This window comes from Bubalus kerabau, chromosome X, assembly GCF_029407905.1.
Source record: "Bubalus kerabau isolate K-KA32 ecotype Philippines breed swamp buffalo chromosome X, PCC_UOA_SB_1v2, whole genome shotgun sequence".
NCBI lineage: Eukaryota > Metazoa > Chordata > Mammalia > Artiodactyla > Bovidae > Bubalus > Bubalus kerabau.
In genome coordinates, this window is record NC_073647.1 from 155,169,438 (window position 1) to 155,188,261 (window position 18,824).

The 18,824-nt window shown below is 43.2% G+C and overlaps 1 protein-coding gene across 50 annotated transcripts in view; it reads left to right on the plus strand.

Annotated features, from left to right (window-relative positions):
• The window catches only part of NHS (NHS actin remodeling regulator), a 505,180-nt gene that overhangs the window by 239,671 nt on the left and 246,685 nt on the right, over positions 1 to 18,824 (plus strand). For 18 of the 50 annotated variants that reach the window (XM_055564155.1, XM_055564156.1, XM_055564175.1 and 15 more), the window contains one exon: positions 770 to 835. The exons of 1 other annotated variant lie outside the window; for it this stretch is intronic. Coding sequence is in view for 32 of the 49 variants with exons in the window: in XM_055564175.1 (XP_055420150.1) it covers positions 770 to 835 (66 nt within the window). In the remaining 17 variants the exon portion in view is untranslated. Of the gene's footprint in view, positions 1 to 769; positions 836 to 1,296; positions 1,459 to 11,338; positions 11,480 to 18,824 lie in introns of those variants that run through there. 31 more of the 50 variants (XM_055564127.1, XM_055564128.1, XM_055564139.1 and 28 more) reach the window with 5 other exon arrangements.

An 18,824-nucleotide genomic window follows, 5' to 3' on the forward strand; every position in this document is an offset into this window, starting at 1 on the left:
AGTCAGGGCGTGGCTCTTGGCTCGGGTGCCTTGCGTCTCTTCCATGTGGCCTCGTATCTCCAGCAGGCTAGCTTGGGCTTGTTTACAGGTGGACACAGGGCTCTCAAGAGCAGCAACAGAGGGCAAGTCCCAGTTCACAAGCGCTTTTGCAAGCCACTGCTGCATAGTGTTTGCTAATGGTCCATTGGTCAAAGCAAGGCACGTGACCAGCTGCAGTTCAAGGAGTGGGAAAATCAGTTCCACCGCTTGAAGGGAGATCTGCAGTGTCAGATTTCAAGGGTGTGAATGCAAGGAGACGGTGAATCTGTAGCCATTTTAATAATCATTCTCCAAGTCAGAGAATAAATAGCAATAACATTAGCCAACATCTACTAAATGTGTACGAGCTGCAGGTACTGTTAGAAGTACTTTATATAGGTATCTTAAGGTGTTTCAATCACACCGTGGCCCTGAGAGCTAGGTATTACCATTTCTCCCATTTTTCAGAGGAATAACTTGACTCTCTGAGAAGTTAAGTAACTTGCCCAAAGCCACACAATTAAATTAGTAAGAGGTGGCCCCAGATTTTCATGCAGGCAGCCTTGCTCCAGAGCCTGTGGACTCTTTCCCACTGTGCCATCTTACCCGTTAACTGGTTAGTGAAATTGAGTTGATGTGCTACCAAACTATAGGCCTAAGACTAATATTTACTAACATGTATTGAAGACTTAGAATATGCCTGGCTCCGTTCCAAACACTTTTAACATATTGTGGCATTTCATTCCTACAGCTGTCTGCTCCATCAAGGACTGCTTCCATCCCCATTTTCTAGATGAGGAAACCCAAGCTCCAAGAAGTAAGTTATATGTTAAGGCTGTACAACTTGTACACAAGCAAGCTAATACTCAACTCTCCAAGGAGTTTACACTCTTATCTAATTTACAGCATAATTTCACTTACCCAGACTTTATTTCATAGTCTCAATTTACAGTGGTGGTGGGGGTGGGGGGTGGGATCTTGGAATTCTCTGAAACATAGCTGATAATAACAAGGAATAAAGGCATCTAGAGATGCAGCAAGAATTGTCCTCACAAAACCCACGCATTTGTCAGGGGAGTTTATTCGTTTGTTGTCCACTGTACCTAGTGGGGCCAACTAGGCTCTCAGGGATCAAGGTGGTGGCCCAGTGACCATTTAAGACCTGTGCAAAAGCAGCTTTTTGCCTCCAGAGGTGGTTGCTTCCTCACTGAGAGGGTTTGCACCTGGCCTTCAGGGCAGTTCTTCAAGGTAGATAGAGTCTAATGCTCTGGTTGGCAGTATTTGGACATTGGTATAATGCTGCAAAGTGCTTCAATTCCTGGGATGAAAGATACAGAAGATAGGTTGGATCATGAGAGCATTCACTGCGGCTGGTTAAGTCATGGACATACGCATGCATCTTCAGTGGAACCAGGAGAGAAAGGAGACTCACGTTTCAAGGTAAGGTGGTTTCAGCGATTACAAGTGTGGATTGTAGGTGACTGGGGTGCAGAGTTTGACCAGGACTCAGGAGCTTTAGGATGGATTTGGTGAGAGTACAATGATACTATAGGGTGATGAAATGATGCAATTGGCTGTTCAGCTCATTAAAGTCTTCGTAAATGCCCTGGAGCCGAAAATATGGAAAGAATTAGAGTAGCACTTTGGAGGAGGCCTCCACTGAAATTTATTCTCTGTGTGTCATATATGGTCAAGACAGCAGCAAACAGCATGGAAGGAAAGGGCTCTTTGTGCCCTTGTCGGTGTGGGGCTCAGATGGGGCTGAGGTCATTCATTGTTAATCTTTGTACTGGTATTTGTGGAGGGGAATAAAAATGAAATTCCCTTTGGCTAATTTCCCAGATTGCTGGAGCCATTCATTGCTAGAGGCTCAAGAACTAGGTTGCCTGCATCTTAGAAGAATCTGCTCTCCCAGAGGGGAAAAAGCCTACTCTGTACACAGTGGAGGCTGGCATCTAGGGAGCGTTTTCTTTCTCTGGAAACACACCTTTGTATGTGTTCTTGTTTTTCACCTCTACATATACCTGTGTGTGCAGAAATTTCCATTGGTCTGTTTGCCTTGTCTATTTTGAAAGCATCAAGTTCTTCAGTGTACGGTGCTAGTTTATTATGAGTAGCATCCAGCATGCCCAAGCTGCTTTATATACATTTCCTGGTAGAGTTGATATCTGGATAGGTACTTATCCAGCAGTGCCCTTTTGGCCCCCAGGAGAACTGGTCTTTGCCCGTCTTTTCTCTCATGTATGGCCTGCCCTCAGTATAGAATGGGAGTTGAATGTCTAGCATATGGGAATTAGCTGTGACACTGGGTGTGCACACGTGTGCTGTAAAATGACATGTATATGCATGCATGTGCCTTCCTCTAAAGACATACAGCGCACATACGCTTATCATGGGGGTAATCAAATAAAGTTTTGCCCTCCTGTCCTGACGGGCATCATATTTACCTCACTGACCATGAGAGAGCTGCAGTGGATTGGACAGGCAGGTGAGGCTGGGGAGGGGGAGTTTGAGATGCCATATGGAAGTAGTTGGAAAACAGATGGGGGAAGTCTGGAAAAATCCAATTTGTTGTCCTCAGGTATTTTAAGGAATGTCTTGACATTAGGGTGTTAGAAAGGATTTCAGAGCCCAAGTTAGAATTAGATGATACAAAGCTTCCCCGGTAGGATTGGTATATAACTAACCACTGAATAATGATGTTTCATTCAGGGCTGAGGGATCAGTGGAAAGACTATGTCTGTGTATTGGGCAGAGTTTGAGTGGAAGGAGTTGGCTAGAGTTGGGGTAACCAGGCACCTCTTAGTGGAAAGAAAAAAGTCTGAAAATAATCTTACTGTAATCTTGTCAACAATAAAATGGAAAGGGGGAACAGAAAGTTTCTCTGCATCACTGGGGAAGGAGCCTGTGCCAGTAGATCTGTTGTTACCCAGCATCAGACCCCTAATACTTCATTCTTAATTATCATCTCTGAAAGGGGTTTTGATGTAGTCCCAAAACATAGACCTTACTACCCTGGACCATGCATCCATCCAACTTGGATCTATTGACTGTACCTCTAGAGGTGATGGAAGCTCATTTGATGTGTTTGATCCCATGATGGGAGCAACAGCATGCCCTCTTCAGAGGATTCTTTCATGGGCTTCAGTTGAAGAAGTCATGTTTGCAGTTACCTATAAGCCCAAGATGTTCCTATGAACCAACTGTTAAGGGATTGTGGCCAGTGGCTCCACGTGGAGTGAAGGCTTTCTTTCTATTGGCTCCTGTACACAGCATCTAGTCTTAGGGCAGGAGAGCTTAGAAGGCCTGGGAGGGCTTCAGACCTCTGCATCTTAGCCATGGAGACATGACGGAAACAGTCCTGGGTCTCTGCCTCCACTCCTGATCCACTGCTCTTTCTGCTGTTTCCCAGTTTCTCTTGTCCCCTACATTACCGTAATGCTCCTAAGGAACAAAGATGATCCCATCTAAGTTGCCTTTTTTCCTTTCAGTTTCAAAAGAAGACACAGAAATGTTACCTTTACTTACTACAGGAAGTGGCTCTAGTTTCCCCAAACTCTTACTCTTTCCTTTCAGTGTCAAACATGGCATCTCATCTCTTGGTTTCATTTCAAGCTAAACAAATGAACTTAATAACATTGCATTTTAATAAGAGTTGGACATATGGGTTCCTGCTACTTCAGGACTTTTTCTTGAGGATGGGGGGTCACAGAGTGGTGACGTCAACTTTCATAGTGATTAACATTGGATTTTTAGTTTACCATTCTTCCAAATGATACTTTTGCCAATTATAATTGAACATGTTCTTTTTTTTTAAATTTTATTTTATTTTATTCATTTTTTTAAATTTTATTTTATTTTTAAACTTTACATAATTGTATTAGTTTTGCCAAATATCAAAATGAATCTGCCACAGGTATACATGTGTTCCCCATCCTGAACCCTCCTCCCTCCTCCCTCCCCATTCCATCCCTCTGGGTCGTCCCAGTGCACCAGCCCCAAGCATCCAGTATCGTGCATCGAACCTGGACTGGCAACTCATTTCATACATGATATTTTACATGTTTCAATTCCATTCTCCCAAATCTTCCCACCCTCTCCCTCTCCCCCAGAGTCCATAAGACTGTTCTATACATCAGTGTCTCTTTTGCTGTCTCGTACACAGGGTTATTGTTACCATCTTTCTAAATTCCATATATATGCGTTAGTATACTGTATTGGTGTTTTTCTTTCTGGCTTACTTCACTCTGTATAATAGGCTCCAGTTTCATCCACCTCATTAGAACTGATTCAAATGCATTCTTTTTAATGGCTGAGTAATACTCCATTGTGTATATGTACCTCAGCTTTCTTATCCATTCATCTGCTGATGGACATCTAGGTTGCTTCCATGTCCTGGCTATTATAAACAGTGCTGCGATGAACATTGGGGTACACGTGTCTCTTTCCCTTCTGTGTGTATGCCCAGCAGTGGGATTTCTGGATCATAAGGCAGGTCTATTTCCAGTTTTTTAAGGAATCTCCACACTGTTCTCCATAGTGGCTGTACTAGTTTGCATTCCCACCAACAGTGTAAGAGGGTTCCCTTTTCTCCACACCCTCTCCAGCATTTATTACTTGTAGACTTTTGGATCGCAGCCATTCTGACTGGTGTGAAATGGTACCTCATAGTGGTTTTGATTTGCATTTCTCTGATAATGAGTGATGTTGAGCATCTTTTCATGTGTTTGTTAGCCATCTGTGTGTCTTCTTTGGAGAAATGTCTGTTTAGTTCTTTGGCCCATTTTTTGATTGGGTCATTTATTTTTCTGGAGTTGAGCTGTAGGAGTTGCTTGTATATTCTCGAGATTAGTTGTTTGTCAGTTGCTTCATTTGCTATTATCTTCTCCCATTCTGAAGGCTGTCTTTTCACCTTGCTAATAGTTTCCTTTGATGTGCAGAAGCTTTTAAGGTTAATTAGGTCCCATTTGTTTATTTTTGCTTTTATTTCCAATATTCTGGGAGGTGGGTCATAGAGGATCCTGCTGTGATGTATGTCAGAGAGTGTTTTGCCTATGTTCTCCTCTAGGAGTTTTATAGTTTCTGGTCTTACGTTTAGATCTTTAATCCATTTTGAGTTTATTTTTGTGTATGGTGTTAGAAAGTGTTCTAGTTTCATTCTTTTACAAGTGGTTGACCAGATTTCCCAGCACCACTTGTTAAAGAGATTGTCTTTAATCCATTGTATATTCTTGCCTCCTTTGTCAAAGATAAGGTGTCCATATGTGCGTGGATTTATCTCTGGGCTTTCTATTTTGTTCCATTGATCTATATTTCTGTCTTTGTGCCAGTACCATACTGTCTTGATAACTGTGGGTTTGTAGTAGAGCCTGAAGTCGGGTAGGTTGATTCCTCCAGTTCCATTCTTCTTTCTCAAGATCGCTTTGGCTATTCGAGGTTTTTTGTATTTCCATACAAATTGTGAAATTATTTGTTCTAGCTCTGTGAAGAATACTGTTGGTAGCTTGATAGGGATTGCATTGAATCTATAGATTGCTTTGCTCATTTTCACTATATTGATTCTTCCAATCCATGAACATGGTATATTTCTCCATCTGTTAGTGTCCTCTTTGATTTCTTTCACCAGTGTTTTATAGTTTTCTATATATAGGTCTTTAGATTCTTTAGGTAGATATATTCCTAAGTATTTTATTCTTTCCATTGCAATGGTGAATGGAATTGTTTCCTTAATTTCTCTTTCTGTTTTCTCATTATTAGTGTATAGGAATGCAAGTGATTTCTGTGTGTTGATTTTATATCCTGCAACTTTACTATAGTCATTGATTAGTTCTAGTAATTTTCTGGTGGAGTCTTTAGGGTTTTCTCTGTAGAGGATCATGTTCTTAGAACCTCAATTTTCTCACCTAAAGTTATTCCCCTAGACATACTTTTAAAATTTTTAATTAATTACCATTTTACTGATTAATTACTTAATTGGCTCTTAACCCAATAATTGAATAGTGTAGTTTTAACAGAAAAAGCAAAAAAGAAAACAAAACCAAACAAAGTCCACACAAGGAATTTTTTCTTAGCTAGAAATATTTCTGGATTGATTGGACAGTCACGTGGCAGGGTGGGGAGAGGGGCACATTGTTCCCTCCTGCCCATAGGAAAATCATTATTCTGACTTCTAACACCATGGATTCATTTTGCTTATTTTTGTACTTCACATAAATGGAATCATACAGTATGTGCCTTTTTGTAGCTGGCCTCTTCTGCTCCACATATGTTTGTGAGATTCAAGCCTGTCGTGGATATAGCAGGGCTCATTCATCCATATCGCTATATGGCATTCCATCACGGAAATAGGCTGCAATGCATTTATTTATCCAGCCTGTTGTCCATGGGCATTTGGGTCTTTTCTGGTTTAAGACTATGCCGAAGAGTGATTCTATGAACATTCTTGTCCATGACTTTTGGAGAATATATGTTTATATTTCTTGTGGATAGATACATATCCCAAAGAAGAAATTCTGGATCATTCAGGAGGGATTATTTAGCCAGAAATCTTGTTTTGTTCCTCTCTTCCCACCCTGCCATCTTCTGTAGGTGATGGTAGTTATGGGAGTTTAGGCCTGGATGGGGCCTCTCAGAACATAGACCTGGCTGGTGTTTTTCTGATTCTGCCTTCAACTGGAGCAGTGCCCCTTTTATCTGGCTCAGAGACAATGCTAGAATTCCACACAATATTTAAGAACAAGTTCTATAGTTTTAAAAAAAAAAGGGGTTTGGAAACAGATGCTTTTGGTTAAGAGAGGGGAAAACAGGCCTCCATGACGGCCTTGGGAGGGCCAATGCGCCTGGACGGTGCTGGCTCTTTATGGCTGTTTCTTCACTCAGCCCTCCCATCAGTCCTAGGAAGCCACCATGTCCTTTTTCCTGTTTTACAGCTGAGAAAACTAAAGGGCAAAGCAGTTAGGTGACATTCCAAAGCACAGACATCTAAAAGAGAGCTGAACCCAAGCAGTCTGACTCCAGGACTCCTCTCCTTAATGATCCAAACCAGAACATTCTGCTCCCATGCACTCCATTTCACAATCTCTCACAGACTGTCAAGAGCCAGTGCGATACATTTTGGTCACAGTGTTTGACCCTTCTGGTCCAAATTTTCATTTCCCTGGTAAAGCTATTGCCCAAGGAGCCACAGTATCATAGAGACAGGCCCAAATAAAAATGATCCCCTTAGTCTCTTTTCTTCCCCTTTATAAGCCCATTTCAGAGCAGGATCTAACCCTTTGTCTTAGCCCTTCTGCATGCTCATTCCTCTGTGAGTATTGCTCAAAACCTGGGAGATAAGCATGATTAATATTACTAGCCCTTATTTCAGAGAATGAAATGGCACCCCAATCCAGTACTCTTGCCTGGAAAATCCCATGGGCAGAGGAATCTGGTAGGCTGCAGTCCATGGGGTCGTGAAGAGTCAGACACAACTGAGTGACTTCACTTTTACTTTTCACTTTCATGCATTGGAGAAGGAAATGGCTACCCACTCCAGTGTTCTTGCCTGGAGAATCCTAGGGATGGGGGAGCCTGGTGGGCTGCCATCTATGGGGTTGCACAGAGTCAGACACGACTGAAGTGACTTAGCAGCAGCAGCCGTTATTTTGTCTTTCTTCCCGCTCAGGTACCCCACCCCCCTCACTGCGCTCTAGCCACACTGGCCTACTCAGTATGCCTCAGAACCTTTGCACTCACTGTCCTTCCAGCTGGAATTCTCTTTCCCACATATTCTCATGTCTTAGTTTCTCGTTTCCTCCAGGGCTCTGCTCAAAGTCACCAAATTAACAGAGACCTTCTCTGACCTCCCTGTATCAAATTAACTCTTCATTGCTTTCCACTTCCTGACCTGCATCACTTTCCTTCCAAGTATTTCTGCTACCTGGCATGTGATAAATTGATTTGCTTTGTTTGTTTTATATCATTTCACAGACAAGGTAGGCTTTTGATCATTGTGCATCCTGGGCACACCAATAAATACTGAATGAATTAACGAAACTGGCTTGAAAATTCAGAAAATTGATACCCAAAGAAGGTAGCTGGAACTGACACTGAATGGGGGAAATTCTTAGGTGCCATATCCTTTTACATTTCCAATATTATTTTTGCATTCTTTCTTTTTTCTTGATTGTTCTCGTCAGAGGTTTATCTTTTCATTAGACTTTTCAAAGAACCAGCTTTTGGTTTGGTCGAGACTTTTATTTGATGCCTTTCTTCTTGTCCAACTCTGTATTTATTTACTTTGGTTTGTATATGTCTGTTTTATCTCCGTGCTTTAAAGATTGTTTGAGCGCTGAGACCGTAGCCAACCACAACTGTGATGAGGCTTGCTGACTCAGTTAGACCTTGAACCTCCATGTTTGGGAGTCCGTGGTTTAAGTCTTTCCCTTTCCGGCCCTCCTGGTTTTACATGAGCCACTGGAGTGCAAAAGAGCAACACTTCGATTTTTAAAAAGGAACAGATTATCCAGTTATCATTTAAACTAAGCTATTTTTCAACAGCATCTCAGTTCCTTTGGATTGGTTTCTAACCTGTGAGTATGATTGTTATTATAGTATCATTTGTTAATGCCCTTCCTACAAATGTCTTCTATTAATTGCAGTGTTGCTTATATGATTTTACTGTTGTAATTAAAGCTATGGGGAGATGAAGGTTACACTAGAATGATAAAGTTCAAACCACATTTCAAGGCTCTTTTCTCTGGCTCTCAGTGAAATCTAACTATGCTAGAATAATAAGACAGGAAATCTATCTTTATAATTAGGAAACGAGTGGAGTCAGAAGGAAATGGTAAGAAGGTGCAGCGCTAAGGGCTGTTTCTCCCAGTGAGCACAGAAGCCAGTAGCAAATAGACCTGTGTGGACCAGGAGAATCCTGTGCATGGAACTTCACAAGTGGAGGTGTGTGCTTGGGGAGCAGGGCAGCCTAATATCTATTTAAAACCCTTAACCTCTGGGGTAAAGTTGTAGTCCAGAGAACACTGAATGGTTTCACAGGAGAAATGTCATCTGAGGAACCCTGCCTTATAAAGTGGTGGAGAAGTGGTCATAAATTTGTTTGGAGATTCTCATGTCTCCTTCTGGCTTTGGTTTGCAATCCGATAGGCTTGACTTTCCCCAGGAGTCCCCTGACACCATGTCCACTTGTGTTAAGATCAAGGCATTTAGTTGCTATGTGAAATGTGATCAGGGAAAGCACTGAGGATTCTGCATCTTGGAGAGGTGGTCTCTGACTTGAAGGAAAATTGGGGGCAAGAAAGAACTAAAGAGAAAGTGAAAGGGGGAAAGAGAGACATGAAGAGCAAGGGTGGGAGCCATGGCACCAGACAGATACATTTGGGCTGTTGAGGATAATGAAAAAGTAGACCAGTACTGCCCTCCTAAAGATGAACATTTCACCCAATTCAGCTTTTCAGGCTCCCACCATTGAGTTGCACAGTGAGAGATGAGTTGATTCCTAATGTTCCTTCCAGCTGGAACCTCCTTTGATTCCAGATACAAGTAACACCTTGTCTGTGAGGCAGGACAGCTTTCAAGGTCAGAGGTCAGTGGTTGTCACCTAGTGCCATCCAACTGTGAATATAGGAAGTGTTCCCTGCAGGTCCTGTGTACAAAGGCATTTGGGTCCAGTGTCTAGACAGTCACAGACTCAGGATAGGGGACTTTGTTGAGTCCTGTGGGAGTCAGTCTGGATTCTCTGGACTCCAGGTACAATGATCCAGTGGGATGGTGTAGCCACTATATGCAGAGCTGTTTTCACTAGTCAGTCCCTCAGTGTGTAATACTAAGGCAGTGTTCTCTTTTAGCAAATGGCATTCAAGTTCCAGATACCAGCTGTAGCAGGAGGAACAGGTTATGTTCTACTTTTTCAAATGTGTCAGAGAACAATGTGTATTAAGTATAAGTTCGACTAAGGAAGATTCGAATTTTCCAATGATAAGCAGAGAGTGAAAAGTTTCAGCATAAACACACATGATTTATTTACCAGACAATATCAAGAATATCAAGCCAGGCAAGGAAGCATGAGTGTGCTAGTAAAATCTTGACAAATACCAGAAGGAAAATGAGAACCCAACTTAGTAAGTGGTGGGAAAGAATCTGTAGTGATAGAATTCTTTTTATAGAGCCCATGTAGAAATAAGTGTAGTGTTCTTGAACAGTAGCCCATTTATACTGGACGACTTCTCTTTGACATATACAAGCAAGCCGGTTCACTGAGGATGACTCTTCCCATCGGAAGAGTAACCTGATTGTTTTTTTCTCAGCTTAATAACCATTTTACTGCTGACCAGAATATTCAGTTGTCAAGAACTCTAAGGCTGTAATGTCTTATATGGCAACCACTAGCCACTAGTGGCTACTGAGTGCTTGAAATGTGGCCAGTGTGATTAAAGAGCCGGATTTTAAATGTTATTTTATTTTAATCAATGTAAATTAAAAGACTGACACTTGATTCAGTTTTTGGAAAAGTTTTAGTATCTTTAGAGCAATTTTGGTATTGTGAATCTACTTTTCCAGCTGTTGATTTCATGAAATCAAAATACAGGTCAAGTATCCATATTTCTGATGAAAATTTATCACCCCAATTGAGAGGTCCTTTGGGTGTAAGAAAAACACATGGAATTTCAAAGACACACATGTATACCTGTGGCAGATTCATTTTGATATTTGGCAAAACTAATACAGTTATGTAAAGTTTAAAAATAAAATAAAATTTAAAAAAAATATGAAAAAGAGAATGCAAAATACCTCATTAGTGTTTTTTTTACATTGATCACATTTTGAAATGATAGTATTTTAGACAGTGAGTTAAAATCCATTATGAAGCTTGATTTCACCAGATTCTTTTGCAGTTTTTCTTTTCTACTTTAAAATAAATGTGGCCACTGGAAAAAGTAAAGTTACAGATGTGGCTTGTCTTCTTGCATTACAGTTCAGTTGGATAGTGCTTTAGGTGCCACGTTTGGTGGTTAAGGCTAGCTTTGCCACTGAAGATTGAAATGAATTGAAATCTCAGGACGATGGTGGCCCCTCTAGCCTCACATGGAACTGAAAGTTTGCCTTGTTCTTTCTTTCAGTTCCTGAACCCAACCACTAGGTGATTTATCTAATGCAAATCTCTGTATGCTGGGAAAGCTAGGTTTTACTGGATTCTGGTGTGTTTAAGCCTTAAACTCGGTGAAGGATCTAGTTGGTAGATGGTTTCAGGATGCTGGGCTTCTTCCTAGAAACTATCTGAATCTGGGTTCCCTGGCCATACTCTGAGACAGAGGTTTGTGTTCAGGAAACTGGGGAAGCTGGCAGGATCAACACAGGCTGGAGGGAAGTAAGGGGACCAGCAGGGGAGGACTGGAATGGCCATGCCGCACGGTGGAGACGTCCGCTCTGGAGGCAAGTTGACCCTTTGGAGTCATACCAAATTGAGGTGAGGAGATTGGGCGTCCATGTCCACCAGTTGACCAGTCTTTGGGTGTAGGTTGCCTCTGGGGAAGGGACGGAATGAACCTTGAGGGAGGCAGCTCCATTCACAGATGGCAATTCCCAGAGCAGGAAACAGCAGCCAGCACTCCCAGTAGCTGGGGGTAGAAGCCCTCCATCTAGGACAGGGTGTCTGGGCAACCCGCCACAGCATCCACCATCACATCTCAGTCTTGCTCTAACCATCAGCCCCCAGCCAGACTTGGCAACACTAAACCTTTCGAGTGCCATCATCCTAGACCTGGAGAGTGAGGAGGAGGGTATGTGTCCTCTCAAATTCCTCTCCTTCCTGTTCTGGAATGAACCCTAATGTCTAGAACACAGAAAGATTGAGGGGTTGGGAGAAGGGAGAGAGGAAGGGAGAGGAAGAGAAGGGTGAATCCACAGCCTCCAGTGTCCTCAGTCCTACAGTGGTTGAGGTCTGCACAGTGCTGTCTCATCCTCCTCTAACTGCCGAATCGGTCCCTGGGAGCTTGACTCTGATTTTTCTCTGTGTGTCTATCTGTCCATCCATCTGGTGATTCTGTTTCCTCTTTTCAGTTGTGTCCTCTAGGCTACGTTTACATCATGATCCTGCTTCTTCCTAAGCATTTCCCCTGCGTATTTGTAAATGCCCAGTAGTCTGTGATCACTAGACAGGTACATTTCCCATAGACCTCTTCTGCTTCTTCAGCTCATTATCTGTAATTTAACAGCTGTGCGTGTCATGTGTGTCTGTGCTCAGACAGGGATGCGCACACTTTTAACTCCCACACACCTCTAAAAGTGTGTTAGCATGAACTGGGTTAAAGCTGCCCCCAGCTACCTCATTTCCCCTCTTGCCCTCCTCATCCCTTTCCTATCTTCAGCCGCCTCACTCTTTGCCTCTCATTTCACGCTGCCTCTAAGAGAGAAATCTTATTATTTCCAATTTAGGGGCTCCAAAAGCAAAGACATTACTTTGCCAACAAAGGTTTGTCTAGTCAAGGCTATGGTTTTTCCTGTGGTCATGTATGGATGTGAGAGTTGGACTGTGAAGAAGGCTGAGCACCGAAGAATTGATGTCTTTGAACTGTGGTGTTGAAGAAGACTCTTGAGAGTCCCTTGGACTGCAAGGAGATCCAACCAGTCCATTCTGAAGGAGATCAGCCCTGGGATTTCTTTGGAAGGAATGATGCTAAAGCTGAAACTCCAGTACTTTGGCCACCTCATGTGAAGAGTTGACTCATTGGAAAAGACTCTGATGCTGGGAGGGATTGGGGGCAAGAGGAGAAGGGGACGGCAGAGGATGAGATGGCTGGATGGCATCACTGACTCAATGGACGTGAGTCTGAGTGAACTCCGGGAGTTGGTGATGGACAGGGAGGCCTGGCGTGCTGCGATTCATGGGGTCGCAAAGAGTCGGACACGACTGAGCAACTGATCTGATCTGATCTGATGCCCTCCCCTGGTACATGTCATGACCATTGCCAGCTTGTTACAGCATCACAAGAGAATTCGGAACTCTGATTTATCCACCAGAGGGAATGACTCAAGGGAGGATGGAGTGTGTGTGGGAGAATTGGCAGGGAAGGACCACAGTTTTCAGAGCTTTAGGATGCTTGAGATTAGCTGGGTTAGGTAACATGATGAATCTGATCAGTAGTCTAAAGGAAAAGCAAGGCAGCCTTTGTTTAATTTTCAAGATGGGCTGAAGACATGTCACTGGGGCTCTGGGACAGCTGTTGAGGAAAGCTATAATGAACTTCTTAATCCTTCTCTTTCTTTTCTTGGAAAATGGTATGTAGTGAGGATGGTCATATAGTTCATAACAGCTTCATTAGTCTCCCTCTGCCCTGCTCATCAGGCAGGAATTAGACATCTTCTGTTGGGGTCAGTTTGTGGGTCTGGCACATAGTGGGGACTCAGAAGATGTTCACTCAGTGTGCAGTCAGTCAGGTCTCTCAGCTGTCTTGATTTTGGTTCTCTCGGAAGTAAACTTGAGACAATGAGCCTAGTATAAGCTTCCCTGGTGACTCAGATGGTAAAGAATCCGCCTGCAATGCAGGAAACCTGGGTTCGATCCCTGGGTCAGGAAGATCTGCTGGAGGAGGGCATGGCAACCCACTCTAGCATTCTTGCCTGGAAAATCCCCAAGGACCTAGGAGTCTGGCCACGGGGTCACAAAGAGTCAGACACGACTGAGTGACTAAGCACATAGGTAGTTTATTTGGGGTATTTGGAAATACTAGTACATCATGAGGCTATGACACAGGGAAGGGGGGAGCCCATGGAGGGGTACTGCCAAGCTTAGTCCTGCAGGAGAATTATCTCTTGCATGGGGCAAGGGAGCTGGAGTATTTATACTCTGCCGTCCTGAATCAGGGCTTCCCTAGTGGCTCAGCTGGTTAAGAATCTGTCTGCAATGCGGGAGACCTGGGTTTGATCCGTGGGTTGGGAAGATCCCCTAGAGAAGGGAACGGCTACCCACTCCAGTATTCTGGCCTGGAGAATTCCATGGACTGTATAGTCTATGGGGTTGCAAAGAGTTGGACAGGACTGAGCGACTTTCACTTCACTTCCCGAGTCATTGGTTGGAGGCTGCTTCTGGGGGCGTTAGTTTGCCAGCATTTCCAGTCCACCTTGTGCATGGTCTGAGTGGCCTTTTACAGTACTGGTTCAGGAAAATTGGCCCTCAGGCTCAGAGATGCACACTGGCTGTTGAAAATGTACTGGTGCTAACCTGAAAGGTCTGAGGGATATGTATGGATCACTGACAGGATCTGCTCCAATAGCTAAGTTTTATTCATTTGTTCACTGAACAAGTATTTATTGAGCTGCTTCTATGTTCCTGTCACTGTCCTAAGTGTTGAGGATACAACAATAAACAAAGCACATGCATATCTCTGCCAACAGAGCTTACAGTCTAAGCAGGAAGCTAGATTCTAAGGAGACCAACAGAGACAGAATACGTAAATTGTATAGCTTGTCAGGTGCTGAGAATGCTGTGAAAAATATAAAGGTGGAGGATATGGATTGCTGAGGGTGCCATATTAAATCAAGCAGTTGGGGGACACCTCATTGAATAGTTGACATGTGAGTAAAAATCTGGTGGGAATGTATTATGTGGAGATCTGGGAGCAAACAGTTCCAAGCAGAGGAAACAGTAATGCAAAGGTCCTGAGGCAGGAGTGTGTGCCTGGCATGTTCAAGGAAAAGCAAGGAGGCTTTGCTCTTGTGTGCTAGGAGCAGAATGGATGAGGCATGAAGTGCTGGGGTGGGGGCTACACTGCAGGTCACACAGAACCTTTGGGTGATTGTAGGTCCTTTGCCATTTACTTTGAATGAGACAAAGAGCCACTGAAGGGCTTTTTAACAAAGAAGGGACCTATTCTGGCTTATGTTGCTGTGCTGAGGACATACTGAGACAGGGGAGGGGTGGATGGAAGCAAGGAGGCCCATCAGGAAGCACATCTTCTAGAACCTTCCATTTCACTCCATATTCACTTCATGAATAAAAGTTGAGAGTCAGAACAGACCTCTTGAGGCTACATGCGGCATAACACATTTTCTGCTGCATTCTGTTGGCTTAAACAAGTCAAGATAAACCTAGATTCATGGGAAGGAGAAATAGTCTCACCTCTTGATGAGGGGAGCTGCATAGTAATTTTGTATTGGGTGTGGAAACTAAAAAGGGCAATTACCATGACTATTTTGGCAAACAATCCTCCATGGTGAACAATGTCATGTTGAACTGCCAGTATCCCTGTTCTTAAAATGTCCTTGGGTCAGTCCTCATATGATGGAGTAAAATGGAAGGTCCAGAAAGATGTCCCATGTTGAATGTAGACCATGGTGGCCATGTTGGCCATGTTGGTATATGGGTATGCATATACCAACTCAAGATTCAAGATGGGGTGTGGGCAAGTTGGAAAAGCACTTCCATGTAATGGCCTTGTTCCTTTTAACACCATGAAGTGTTTCTTTCTCAGCTTCCTTCTTCCCTTCTCATTGCTGCCTCTTCCAGGCCTCTGTATCCTTCTTTATTGAGAATAAGCATCCATCTTTTGTATCATGAAGAGAACTTTCCAGATCTTTGGTAACTTTACTCTTGACCATTTTGCACTGAATCTCCCAGTTCACTTCCAGTAACTTCCAAGGGATTTTCCAAACTCAAATCAGGACCACAACTCTAACCCCCAAGATGAATTCTGTGCCAGTTGTTAATACTCCTTTTCTATCTGCTTTACTAATGGATGAGCCTCATTTAAGAGCGAAGCTATTCGGGGTTGTTCTCTGAGTAGTGTGGAGAGAAGTATTCTGAAGGTGATGTTGACCAAAAGGTCTGATACTAGGTTCTTGTATTAGAATAATTGATGGGTATGTTTCCTGACAGGGCTTCCCTGGTAGCTCAGCTGGTAGAGAATCTGCCTGTAGTGCAGGAGACCCTGTTTCAATGCCTAGGTTGGGAAGATCCCCTGGAGAACAGGTAGGCTACCCGCTCCAGTATTCTTGGGCTTCCCTGGTGGCTCAGACAGTAAAGAATCCATCTGCAATGTGGGAGACCTGGGTTCAATCCTTGGTTTGGGAAGATGTTTCCTGAGGTCTATACCTGTTTGTTTGTTTGTTTTTAATTTTTCTCCCAACACCTAAAACCTGGTAGACTCTCAGTTAATATGACCGTGGAATTGAGGTCAGTTTCTCCAGTAGTCTATCTGATACCTCAGACTTTCCCCTCTTCTTCTCAAGCTAGGGGGGAAGGATCTTGGAGCACTGCTGTAGATTAACCAGATTTTTGTAATCTAGTTCAGCACTGTCCAATAGAACTTTATATGATGACAGAAATGTTCCATATCTGTGCCAATATGATAGCCACCAGCCATTTATGGCTGGCTACTTAGCACTGATCATGTGGTTAGCACAACTGAGAGACTGGATTTTTAACTTGCCTTAATTTTATTTTAATTTCATTTGCAATTTTAGTTAATTTAAATTTGAACTTCAATACCAGAGTAGACTGTGCAGTTCTAGATAGTACTTCTCAAACTTTTCCACTGAAGTGTTCCTGGTGGTAAAGAAAAGAGAATTAATACCTTGATAGTATGGCAGGTACATGTTTTCAAATACAGAACTACTTGGAAGTCTTGACTTTAGAACCATGATGATTTTTGCATTCATGATATATGTGATTTTAAATATGTCTCCTCCACTGTGGAGCAGAGTGGATGGACCTCCTTAGCACACACTGCTGTGTACTCTTGTGGATTCATGTGTGCCAGCTGAGATAGGTGAATGCATTGCGAGGAAGCTGCCTTAAAGTTTAAACACCACATTCTTCCTATTTTGAGCACAGCCTAAGAATGAAAACATCTCATGCACCACCCATTCCATGTTAGGAATGACCTTCTGGCTGGTGTGAGCTAGAAACCTCTCACTGCAATGCAAACTGTCTATTTAATAAAAACAAAAAAATCCCCACCCCCCAGTAAGCTCTTCAAGTGCATTTGATGAATCTGGTGGTGTCCATAACTTTTTGTGACATTTACTTTAACAAGCCGTGGGGATGACTTGGTGGTCAGTGGACACTGACATTTAAGGAAGAGAAGACAAACTTTGCCTGCCCCTGACATGACTTTTTTCTTCTCCTGACTCATGGCCTTGCCTCCATGGAAACTTAGTTTCCTGAGAGACATCTTGTGTTTTCTGGGTTTTGGAAGTAATCTATTTTTTTTCTTTCAATATGCAGCCATAAATTAATTTCTCCATTGTGTGTCTGGCACAATTACTTGTAGTGAGTTGACTATGTTTTCCGTGGTGTTTGAACTTTGTCTTGTTCTGAGGGGTGTGCATGTGTGTGTGTGTGTCTGCACATGCTTTTCCTTAACATGGAATTTGCTCCATCTTGTTTAGAAGAAAAACATATGGAAAAAAGAGGATTTAAGGAAACAGATTTTACAGTATTACACAGATGCATTGTAACAACACCTATAAGCATGGCTGTTCAAGCGTGTAACTTCTGCACCAATCTAGACAAAGAACCTTGTCAGCACTCCCAGGAGCTTCTCTTTTGTCCCCTGCCAGTCCGTATATCCCACCCAGAGGTAACTATTCTGACATCTGTCACCAGAGATTAGTTTTGCTTGTTCTTGACCGTACATAAATGGAATCATACCAAATGTATTTTACAGCATTATGTCCATAAAATGCATCCATGTTGTTGTGTGGATCAGTACTTTATTTTTTAACTGCTCTACAGTATTCTGTGCTTTGCTGTGCTTAGTCACTCAGTTGTGTCTGACTCTTTGCAACCCCATGGACTGCAGCCCGCCAGGCTCCACTGTCCATGGGGATTCTCCAGGCAAGAATACGAGAGTGGGTTGCCATGCCTTCCTCCAGGGGGTCTTTCCCACCCAGGAATCGAGCCCAGGTCTCCCTCATTGCAGGCAGACTCTTTACTGTCCAAACCACGAGGGAAGCCCAAGAATACTGGAGTGGGTAGCCTATCCCTTCTCCAGGGGAACTTTCCGACCCAGGAGTCAAACTGGGATCTCCTGCATTGCAGGCAGATTCTTTACCAGCTGAGCTACCCAGGAACCCCTCTGCAGTTTTTTACTAGATGAATATACCACAGTTGATTTATCCACTTCCCCATTGATGAATGATATTTGGGTTGGTTCTAGCTTTTGACCGTTAGGAACAAAGCTACTGTGAAGAGTCTTGTCTTCTGATAGGTTTCCGCCCTCCATTGTTTTGATGTACACCAAGAAGTGGAATTACTGGGTTGTCAGGTTCAAAGGAAGGTTGGGTTGCTCTAACAGAGATTCCATCTAACAGTGGTTTAGACGAGAGAAGTTTACTTCTTCCTCATACAGTAGTCAGAGACCCAGGGTGTGTCTATTGGGGTGCTCTAGCATACCCAGAGAGATACCCCTGTTCTGATGGTCCAAGATGGCTGACCACCATGCCTACATTCCAGACTGGAAGGTGGAAAGACAAAGGGAAAGTCCCTTCCCTGCAGAGACAGACCTTCTGAGAGTGGGGCATGCCACTTCCACTGAGACTGTGATTCAATGCTACCCACCACCAGAGTGCCAGAGGTCATCTTTATTTTGAAGAGCCTTGTGCTGGGTGATAGATACCGGGATATTATGAAAAGTCTCTGCCACAGCTTACTTCTTGGGGTTGGCATATACCCCATTAGGGGGAATGAGTGTGCAGGTGTCAATGTTCAGCTCTTTTACACCTGGGCTAGGAGAATCTCTGAGAATTTTTCTTCACTCTTTGGAGCACTTACACTAGCCATCCCCCTCATCACTTGTATACAGATGTCTCCC